Here is an 11,934-nt window from a genome sequence, read left to right on the forward strand (position 1 = left end):
ATTGGTGGTGGTGGGGAATGAACTGGTACCGGTGAACTTGTTGTTGGCAAATGTCACCACCGAGACCAAAGATGTGCCAATTGTTTCAGGGATTGAGCAAGTGAACCGATTGTTGTTTAAAAACAATGCATCTAAATCCTTCTCAAAGATCTCTGGTGGTAAACAACCTCCAAATTATTGTATCTTTTATCAATATACTTAACGCTCATCCATGTCATTACCACTCATGGGAATGGGCCAACGAATCAGTTGTTGCTAATATCAAATTCGTACATAAGCGTAAGCCTTGAAAAGCTCTTGGGGATAATACCGCAAAACCTGTTGGAATTTAAATGGATCAATGCAAGGTCGGTAATCAACCCCAACTCTACTGGAATATAACCGGTAATGTCGGCATGGTTAAGGTCAATACCAGCAACGACCATCAAATTTGGAAGATAACCGGCAATGTCAGCATGGTTTTTTTTATGATCAGGAAATATTTTTCAGTGTTATTTTGAATTTAAAATTTTTACATTGGATAAAAGATGAAATTTGAATAAATATGAGTGGAAAGGAATCAAGCTTAATTTGCATGAAGGATTAAATTATGAACTTTTAGAATTTGGAAGTTTAAGGACTAAATTAATCAAAGGACAAAATATGGATTATTGCATGTGTAATTATTTCATAGAAAAAGAATATGGTTTAATTTGGCAAAAGCCATAGGTGTCTTAACTTTAAGCTATTAAATGGTGAATAATAAGCATTTTCACTATTGAGAAAATGAAGGAAAATAGCTAAATAATGGAAACATCATTTCCATTCATTTTCCCTATCCAACAAATTGAGCAAGGAGAGAGAAAAACTTTCATTGTTATCATCTCCAAGTATTCATCCATGCACCATAGATGAATTAATGTTCATAATTCTAATGAGAAAAAACCCTAAATGCTCTAAATTCTCTTAGCCAAATTATGATTCAAGCTTAGAATCCTTAAGCTTAGGGTTTGTGCTTCATCCTTTAGCTTTCAAGTCAAAATTCAAGTTAAGGAAATTATAAACCCTACATCAAAGATTAGGGTCATGGATGTTGAATTTCATCTTTGATTTCTAAGTTGTCAAGGTTTAAATGTTGCAATTGCAATGTTAAATGTTCTAGACAAGGAATTAGTTGAAGAAATTACTAGTCGAAAAGGGGAAATCGAAAGCTATCGGGTGTGGTTTATGGTCTTCAAGTCCAAGGTCAAATTCACTAATTCGATTTAATAGTCTGAAGCTATTTTGATGTCTAAGGTTAACTACATGTTTTGGCTCAATTAGAGCAATATTAGATGACAAATATATGTTTGGTAGGTTTATGGTGAGCTTAATTACCCTAAAAGGTTTCCATGATTTGGTTGTGAATTGTTATGATATGTATACTCGTTATGACAATTTGCCATGTGTTGTCATGTTAAATTCCATGACAAGTATATGTGATAAATAAGTTTAAGTTGAGAAATGGATTTTTATAACTAAGGCTCGAATCTATAATGTGAAAATGATGTCATCTGTATACTATGGACTAAATTCAGAGCTACATGCTCAATTATGCTTTGCCAAGAACTTTTCTAAAGAACAAAGTTAAGTAAGTTTATATTGTAATAATATTGCCCTTGAACATAGATTTAAGTTTCAGATACGCGTGGCTTGCCATAGAGTTCATTTAGCTTATGCACAGGTTATGTAAGACTTTGGTCTTTTGGAGATATGTGTATGGTTTGGTCATTGGTGATGTTGAAGGGTATAAACATTCTGTTGAAAAATGCATGGCTTCTAGATGACTTTTGGTGGCTATATGATTTCAAAGGTGGCTAAATGGGGGCTGCTAATTTTTCAAAGTTAGGCAGTCCATTATTTTTTAATTTAAGCAATGGGAAAATCATTTTTAGTCATTGAACTTTAGGGTATTTATAAAGATTGGTCCCTAAGTTTCAACTATAAATACCCTAGCTCATTTAGCTTCAAAATCATCCCAAAATCCCAAATCATTTCTTTCTACCAATACTAGAGAGTTTCTTGTGAGTAATGAGTGTTTTGTAAAGACCTAAAAATTTTCTTAGTAAAAGATCTGTAGCAGTCCGGAAACGTAAGCACAATTGGCTGAACTTCGTTATCAATTTTTGGGTATTATTTTTCCGTTTTTATTTCGCATTCTTACTAATTTGGTTATAGGGAAATTACTCATATTGGGTTTATTTCGTGAATAGTAAAAATTTTGTCGGTGATATGAATTTGTCGACGGAGGTGTTCTAATACACGGTGGTTCGCAAGAATTGTCGGAAACGATCCAAATAAAGCCAGATTCGAGTGGGAGGGATGGCTGCAGACAAAGGGAATGTGAAAATTGAAAAGTTCGATGGTGCGGACTTTGGCTTTTGGAAGATGCAGATTGAAGATTTTCTGTACCAAAAAAATCTATATCAACCTCTCTCAGGAAAACAACCAGAGGGCATGAAAAATGAAGACTGGGCTCTTCTCGACAGACAAGCCCTCGGAGTTATCCGACTGACGTTATCCCACAATGTTGCTTTCAACATAGCAAAGGAAAATACCACGGCGGGTCTTATGGCGGCTCTCTCCAGTATGTATGAGAAGGCATTGGCCTCAAACAAAGTTTATTTGATGAGACGATTATTCAATTTGCGGATGAATGAAGGGGCATCGATGGCACAACACCTAAATAAACTCAACACAATCACAACCCAGTTGAGTTCAGTGGAAATTGAATTCGATGATGAAGTTCGAGCTTTAATTCTCTTATCATCTCTACAAACAGTTGGAATGCTACTGTTACAGCAGTCAGCAGCTCGTTGGGAAACAACAAATTAAAATTTGACGATGTTCGGGATCTGGTACTGAGCGAAGAAATTCGACAGAGAGAATCCGATGAAGCATCAACCTCCTCAGCCTTGCACACGGAGTCCAGAGGGAGAACTTCAGAAAGAAATTCAAATCATGGCAGATTGAAATCCAGACGGGGAAAATCCAGAACGGGAAAGAAAGATTTTACCTGTTATAATTGTGGCAAGAAGGGTCACTTTAAAAGAGATTGCCGAGCACCGAAGAAAAATACCGGCGCACAGGATTCTGCCAACGTGATAGAGGAGACAGGTGATGCCATGATTCTAAGCGTCAACAGTCCGATTGAATCATGGATCTTGGATTCAGGGGCATCTTTCCACTCTACCCCATGCCGAGAAATCATGAAGAACTATGTCAGTGGTGATTTTGGGAAGGTTCATCTAGCCGATGATGAAACCTTGAAGATCGTCGGAAAAGGAGACATCCGATTAAAGTTGCCAAACCAGACCACCTGGATGCTGAAAGGAGTGAGACATATTCCTGGCCTCAAAAGAAATTTGATTTCTGTAGGACAGCTTGATGGTGAAGGATTTAGCACAACTTTTTCAGACTGTGAATGGAAGATTACCAAAGGAGCACTCGTCATTGCTCGTGGTAAGAAAAATGGTACTCTCCATATAAGCTCAAATTTAGAGAATATCATTGCAGTAGCAAACGCTGATGGAAAATCAAACCTATGGCACCAAAGGCTTGGCCATATGAGCGAGAAAGGGATGAAGACACTTTTGTCAAATGGGAAGTTACCGGATCTAAAGAATGTAGATGTTGGACTATGCGAGGATTGCATCTTTGGCAAACAAAAGAAAGTCAGCTTTGCAAAGATTGGTAAGACACCCAAGGCTGAAAAATTAGAGTTGGTTCATACTAATGTATGGGGACCATCTCCAGTTCCATCTCTTGCAGGATCATTATATTATGTCACATTCATCAATGATTCTACAAGGAAGGTGTGGGTTTATTTTCTGAAGAAGAAATCAGAAGTCTTTGATACCTTCAGAAAATGGAAGGCCATGGTGGAAAATGAGACTGGTCTGAAAGTCAAGCGATTGAGGTCTGACAATGGAGGAGAGTACAGAAATCGTAGATTCAGAAATTTTTGCGCAAATAATGGGATCAAGATGGAGACAACAGTTCCCATGACACCGCAGTAGAATGGCGTAGCAGAGTGCATGAACATAACTCTGAATGAACGTGCCAGAACCATAAGGATACATGTCGGATTGCCCAAATTTCTATGGGCTGAAGCTATCAACACTGCAGCTTACTTGATCAACTATGGGCCCTCAGTTCCTTTGGATGGCAGAATACCAGAGGAAGTTTGGAGCAAGAAATAAATAAACCTTTCACACTTAAGAGTGTTTGGTTGTATTTCTTATGTACACATAAACTCTACTGAAAGAAGTAAACTTGATGCCAAGTCCAACAAATGTGTCTTTGTTGGTTATGGTGGTGATGAGTTCGGTTACCGATTTTAGGACTATGAAAATCGGAAGATCATAAGAAGCAGAGATGTTATTTTCAATGAGAATGTGATGTACAAAGACAGGGCAACCATAGATTCAAGTAGCTCCAATACCGAAGCTGAAACAAAGGAATTTGTTGAGTTCGAGGAGATTTCTAGAAATGATGTTCAGGTCAGTCTTGAAGCAGTTCAAGAAGAACCAATCACACCAGAACTGAGACGCTCCTCCAGAGTTCCTAAACCAACCCAACGTTATTCGCCTTCTTTGCACTACTTGTTGCTGACTGACAATGGTGAACCAGAGTGCTATGATGAAGCAATGCAGGTAGAGGATTCAGTCAAGTGGGAGTCTTCCATGAAAGATGAGATGGACTTGCTTATGTCAAATCAGACGTGGGAATTATCTGAATTACCACCAGGCAAGAAAGCGCTCCACAACAAGTGGATTTACTGGATCAAAGAAGAGCACGATTGGAGCAAACGCTACAAAACAAGATTGGTAGTCAAAGGTTTTCAGCAAAAAGAAGGTATTGACTACAATGAAATTTTCTCTCCAGTCGTAAAGCTATCTACAATCAGACTGGTGTTGAAAATTGTTGCTGCAGAAAATTTACATCTTGAGCAGTTAGATGTAAAGACAGCTTTCCTTCATGGTGATTTGGAGGAAGAAATCTATATGAGGCAGCCATAAGGCTTCATAGAGGTAGGCAAGAAAAACCTGGTATGCATGTTGAAGAATAGCTTGTATGGTCTAAAACAAGCTCCTAGACAGTGGTACAAAAACTTTGATAGTTTCATGGGTAGCAGTGGTTTTACCATATGCCAAGCATATCATTGTTGCTACATCAAGAGGTTCGATAATAGCTTCATTATTTTATTGTTGTACGTTGATGACATGCTCGTTGCAGGCTCAAACATGCAAGAGATCATAAACTTGAAGCAAAAATTATCGAAGCAGTTTGCAATGAAAGATATGGGCGCTGCAAAGCAGACTCTTGGGATGAGGATCAAAAGAGACACAAAGTCGGGGACTTTGATGTTATCACAGGCTGAGTACATCAACAAAGTACTCTCCAGGTTCAACATGCAAGATGCTAAACTAGTAAGTACACCTTTAGGTGTTCATTTTAGATTCTCCAAAGAATAATCACCAAAGACGGAGAAAGAACGTGCACACATGGTGAAGGTGCCGTATGCCTCAGCAATTGGAAGTCTAATATATGCCATGGTTTGTACCATACCAGATATTGCTCAAGCAGTGGGAGTTGTTAGCATGTACATGAATAATCCAGGCAAGGTACACTGGGAAGCAGTCAAATGGATCCTCGGATATCTGTGGGGTACCAAAAACAAAGCACTTTATTTCAAAGGTGGAGATACGATACTGACAGGTTATGTAGATGCTGACTTAGTCGGAAATGTCGATATCAGAAGAAGCACTACAGGGTATGTCTATACTCCAGGAGGAACTGCAGTGAGTTGGGTTTCTCAACTACAGAAGATAGTTGCTCTCTCTACAACTGAAGCTGAATATGTTGATGTTACGAAAGCCAGTAAGGAGATGGTTTGGCTCTAAAGTTTCTTGGAAGAGTTAGGCAAGAAACAAGAAAACAATGTCTTGTATTGCGATAGTCAAAGTGTTATCCATCTAGCGAAGAATCCGTCTTTTCATTCCAGGACGAAGCACATACAATTGCGATATCATTTTATCCGGTCTCTTCTGGAAGATGGGATTTTGAAACTTGAAAAGATCAGTGGAGCTCAAAATACAACTGACATGTTAACAAAGACGGTGACTACGGACAAACTGAAGTTGTGTTCAGCTTCAGTTGGCATGCTAGAGTAATCAAGACCAGAAAGCTGCTGCATTGATCGAGCTGTGAAGACATATTAAAATCAGTCTTCAAGTGGGAGATTGTTGAAAAATACATGGCTTCTATATGGCTTTTAGTGGCTATATGATTTCAAAGGTGGCTGCTAATTTTTCAAAGTTAGGCATCCCATTATTTTTGAATTTAAGCAATGGAAAATCATTTTTAGTCATTGGACTTTAGGGTATTTACAAAGATTGGTCCCTAAGTTTCAACTATAAATACCCTAGCTCATTTAGCTTCAAAATCATCCCAAAATCCCAAATCATTTTTTTCTCCCAATACTAGAGAGTTTCTTGTGAGTAATGAGTGTTTTGTAAACACCTGAAAATTTTCTCTCTTAGTAAAAGATCTGCAGCAGTCCGGAGACGTAAGCACAATTGGTTGAACTCCGTTATCAATTTTCGGGTATTATTTTTTCGTTTTTATTTTGCATTCTTACTAATCTGGTTATAGGGAAATTACTCGTACTGGGTTTATTTCCTAACACATTCTATGTTTTCGATTTGATGATGTTGTACGGATTTGAGTTTCCTTAGTCATTTATGTTTCATTATAAATTTTATTGGACTAAATGCTAAAATGAATTATAATTTAATTACTTGATAAATAAGAAAAAACTATGTTTGCATGATACAAGTGAAAGATTTGTCATTTAACATGATTTGTTATGATTCAGTGTCAATTATATGTCCTTGGTATTAGTTGCCATCCATAGTGTTTAATAATTATTTGGAGTACCTCACTAAGCTATATAAGTTTAGTATGTTTGTTTAACGTCTTTGCAAGAAATCAACATTTGTAATTCAAGATTGCATTCTAGGGATTGCAAGTCACTCTCAAGTTAATCAGTGTAAATGTTATTTTTGTCTAAACTCTTACATAGTGGCATATTTGTTTGAACTATGATTTTGTGTATATACGTCTATAAATTTAAGCATGTTTTGTAAATAAGTAATTATGTCATCTTGGTCAAGAATGTTTAGGTATGCAAGTATGTTATGTGTTTCATGTTATGATTATAATGCTTTGATGATATGTAAAGCTTAAATAAATTTATAATATGGGTGAATATATCTAAGATGCTTAAATGCAAAAAGGGTATGGATGATTAGGTTAAAATGGCTATAAGTTGTTTGCATGATATAATGAATTGACGTTAAGAATGTAGTCTGCCCTATTCTTTGTTTTATTCTTCTCATGTGTGGTTTATATAGCTCTTTAAAACATAAAAGAGTTAAGACACTCAATTCATGTTATAATTATTTGTTTAAAATCGTGTAAAGGGAGTAGAAGATACTAATAGTGGAGTTTCATTTATGAATGAACTTCTTAATCGACAATGCCATAATTAAGGTAACAACGTAGATGTATTTATGATCTTTTTGCTCATTTGCTTCTATACCCAAGAGGCAGAACATACAATAGAAATGCATTAAGGCTATACTACTATTTAGTAGCCTGGAAATATTGGTGGAGGTGGTGACGAGTATTGGAATCCAATGTTTGGTGGGAGGACAATATCCACTTTGGGAGGTGGTGCAAGTTTAACAACAGGAGGAGGTGGGGATCGTGCTGGTGGAGGTGGAGAGTAGACAGGCGGTGGTGGAGAATGGATTGGTGGTTCTGGTGAGTGTAAAGGTGGTGGTGGTGAATGGGCAAGTGGTGGTGGAGATTGAACTGGTACCGGGGGTGGGGAATAGACTGGATGTGGTGGGGAATGGACATGTGGAGGTGGGGAGTAAATTGGTGGAGGTGGAGAATGAATTGGTATCGGAGGTGGTAGTGAATGGACTGGTTGAGATGGAGATTGAATTGGTATCGGAGATGGGGGTTGGACTGGTGGTGGTGGGGAGTGAACTGGTTGAGGTGGAGATTGAATTGGTACCGGGGGTGGAGATTGAACTGGTACTGGAGGTGGAGATTGAACAGGTACCGGAGGTGGGGAGTGGACTGGTCGAGGTGGAGATTGAACTTGTACCGGAGGTGGGGAGTGGACTGGTCGAGGTGGAGATTGAACCGGCACCGGAGGTGGGGAGTGGACTGGTCGAGGTGGAGATTGAACTTGTACCGGAGGTGGGGAGTGGACTGGTCGAGGTGGAGATTGAACCGGTACCGGAGGTGGGGAGTGGACTGGTTGAGGTGGAGATTGAACTGGTATCGGAGGTGGAGATTGAACTGGTGGTGGTGGGGAATGAACTGGTACCGGAGGTGGAGATTGAATTGGTACTGGAGGTGGAGAAGGAACTGACGGTGAAGGTGAAGCTGAAGGAACAACAGGTGTTGGTGGCCTAATAGGAGTCACCGGAGATTGATAAGTTGGATCAGGTGATGGTTTTGGTTGTGGCTTCGGCATTGGAGGAGCTTGAACCTGTGGCTTTGGTGGGTTAGGCTTAGGAGGTGAAGGCCCTGCAACACATTGATCCTTGCTACAATCAACCGGATTACTCACCACCGATTGACATTCATTATCCAACTTCTGGTTTATCCGACCAGCCACACAATTACCAGTATCATCCAACACGATGTTGTTCCTTTCAGGCGATATACAACCTTTAGGCTCCTCAGTGAAATAGTTGTGAGAAAAGGTGAAATTAGACAAGGTTGGCAACTTGCAAACATTTTCAGGCACAGCACCCGTCAACTTGTTGTGAGAAATATCCAAAATGTCAATGTTCTTCAGGCTCGATATATTTTGAGGCAAACTACCGGTAAATGAGTTGAAGCTAACATCGAAAATAGTGACATTGGCAAGCAATCCAATTTCTGGTGGAAAACAACCACCAAGGTCATTGTTCATGAAAAGAATTTCATTCAATCTCCACATTTTCCCAATGCTGCGTGGAATACACCCTTTGAACTTATTGTTGGCAAATGTCACCACCGAGACCAAAGATGTGCCAATTGTTTCAGGGATTGAGCAAGTGAACCGATTGTTGTTTAAAAACAATGCATCCAAATCCTTCTCAAAGATCTCTGGTGGTAAACAACCTTCAAAATTATTGTATCTTATATCAAGATACTTAACACTCGTCCATGTCATTACCACTTCTGGGAATGGGCCAACAAATCGGTTGTTGCTAATATCAAATTCGTACATGAGCGTAAGCCTTGAAAAGCTCTTGGGGATAATACCACAAAACCTGTTGGAATTTAAATGGATCAATGCAAGGTCGGTCATCAACCCCAACTCTACTGGAAGATAACCAGCAATGTCGGCATGGTTAAGGTCAATACCAGCAACGACCGTCAAATTGGAATCATCCAATGCCGGAGCACAGAACACACCTTTGTAGCTACAAACATTGGACCCAAACCAGTTCCTGGTGATGTTCAAAGGGTCGGAGTACATAGCCTTTTTCCAGGCTTGAAGAGCGATGAAAGCCCTCCTAAGCCTTTCATTTTCGAAAGTTTCGGTTGTTTTTACTGTATATTCATACCCATCAGGGAGATCACCATTTTCGGGGAGAGCTAAGAGCTGACGACGAGCGATATAAGAAGCTTCGTTGTCGGATAATGCAAAAGTGGGTTCTATTTTATACAAGAAGAAACAAAAGAAAAGAAGAAAGCAGCCCAAGGCCGGAAGCGCTTGACTATTATTCATTATTGACCACCTTGGTCTGCCCAAGGCTGCTTATGCAATGAAGATGGAACTATAAAAGTGGGATTATATTGAGGTGAAAATGTCTAATTTTAGCTGCCCGAAAGATTGGTGGGTGGTTCACAGATTTTTAGAGACAAATTGTTGGCTTTGCGAGATGTAAGGTCTATGTATGAAACGATAGTAAATAGAGCTTAAAAAAATCTAATTATTGACAGTCACCTTCACAAGTTTAAATTGTAATTTCCATACGTATAAAATATCGTAAACGGAAGTCCAATTTATTAAATGGAGAACTTAAACGTTTATTGCAATGTTGTGGCCTTTTTAACCGTGGTTTTGAAGGTGGTGGAAATGGAAATAAGGGTGCATTCGTTCTGGAGTGGGCGAAGAGACGCTAAGTGGGGCTTCTTTTTTTCATATGTCCCTCTTTTTATCTTTTCTTTATTCTTTAGACCCTTTGTCCCCTTCTGATCTCTATTGGTACTTGCCCCTATTCTAGAATGTAAGCTGATGATGCTAGCTTGAGGGAAAAAACACATAAATATTAATACCACTTATGTGATATTCATATCGATCTAATTTTTGAAATTAAAAAAATAAATTTATGATATTGATATTCTTATGTAGATATCAACACCAAAATAAAATTCAAAATAAGAAAAAATATATATTAATATACTTAATAACGATACTCTAGAACAAGATATATAACTATATCAAAATCCACTTATAATTTTTCCACTGTACGTATGAGATAATTAACTCAGTATAAAACAAGAATGCATACAATCGTATAATCCACAAGAAGCGCTACATTATCCATAATCTTTAGTGATTAAAGAACGAGGGGCGTACTAATCATTCGGTTAAATATATCAAGTAATTTTTGTGATTAAAGAGAATATTATTTTTTCTTGAGGTCTTGAGTTTAAAAATTGTGTCTTCTGCAAAGGTGTGTATTATCAATAATTAAGAAAGACTTTGAAATATATTACTCTATAATTATCTCAAATTATTTAAAAATAAAAATGAAAGTGACTAACTGTGGGTTTAAATTTGTGCCAATCAAAGAACGCGAGAACACCTAAACCACTAAGAGAAATCTAATGATCGGTTTTAAATTAAATATATTAGAGTATATCCACTTCAGCCTGTAATCTTTATAACTTATAGATGATTAGTTGTCAGCTTGTGTTTAGTTTGTTTGTTATCAGTTAGTTAGCTGATTTGTTAGCAGTTGTATTTTAGTTAGTTAGTTATCTTTGCAGCTTATATAAACCAGTCTTGTAATCTCTCTTAAATGCAAGAAAGCATTATTCATTTACAGCTTCTTCGATCGTTATATGGTATCAGAAGTTTTGTTTTTCTTCTCTCACGCTTCATCATGGTTGAGTCATCGAATGATAGTTTCGATAATGGGGCAAATCCCTATTACTTGCATCAGTCTGATAATCATGGCATGATATTGGTGAGTCAGTTGCTCTCCAATGATAATTTTCACAGCTGGAAAAGGTCAATGATGCTTGCCTTATCTACCAAGAACAAGTTTGGTTTTGTTGATGGTTCAATTCAAGCTCCTGATCCTTCTATGGTCAACCAGTTCAATGCCTGGACAAGAGCCAATAATTTGGTCAATTCTTGGCTTCTCAATTTAGTCTCCAAAGACATTGTTGCAAGCTTACTGTATCACACAACTGTTGATGAGATATGGAAAGATTTGGTTGATCGATTCCAGCAGGCGAATGAACCACGTTTATTTCACTTAAAGAAACGATTATGCGAGCTCGTGCAAGATAAATTGTCAGTAAGAAACTATTATACTCAATTGAAAATTGTTTGGGATGAATTGTTTTCAATTCAACAGTTATGCAGTTGTCTCCAATATAATTGTCGATGAGTGCAGCGCATGCTTGTTGAACAACAGCAAGAACAAGTAATTCAATTCTTAATGGGGTTAAATGAGTCTTATGCTCATATAAGGGGACAAATTCTTTTAATGGATCCTCTCCCCCTATTTCAAAAGTCTTCTCTTTGATTGTTCAAGAAGAACATCAACGAAATATACAATCTTCCCATCCCATTTTTGAGCCAACCTTTGCTGTTAAGTCTCA

The 11,934-nt window shown here is 38.0% G+C and overlaps 1 protein-coding gene across 1 annotated transcript; it reads right to left on the minus strand.

The window, feature by feature from the left end:
• Positions 1–7,610: 7,610 nt before the first annotated feature.
• Positions 7,611–9,849, minus strand: LOC120134190 (pollen-specific leucine-rich repeat extensin-like protein 4). The gene is made up of 2 exons (XM_039150670.1): positions 8,565–9,849; positions 7,611–7,904 (listed from the first exon to the last, which is right to left on the minus strand). Exons 1-2 carry the CDS (start codon positions 9,821–9,823, stop codon positions 7,673–7,675), a joined length of 1,491 nt encoding a protein of 496 aa, XP_039006601.1. The 5' UTR covers positions 9,824–9,849; the 3' UTR covers positions 7,611–7,672.
• Between the last annotated feature and the right edge of the window lie 2,085 nt (positions 9,850–11,934).

The sequence above is a fragment of the Hibiscus syriacus genome, unplaced genomic scaffold (assembly GCF_006381635.1).
Source record: "Hibiscus syriacus cultivar Baekdansim isolate YM2019G1 unplaced genomic scaffold, ASM638163v2 tig00110597_pilon, whole genome shotgun sequence".
NCBI lineage: Eukaryota > Viridiplantae > Streptophyta > Magnoliopsida > Malvales > Malvaceae > Hibiscus > Hibiscus syriacus.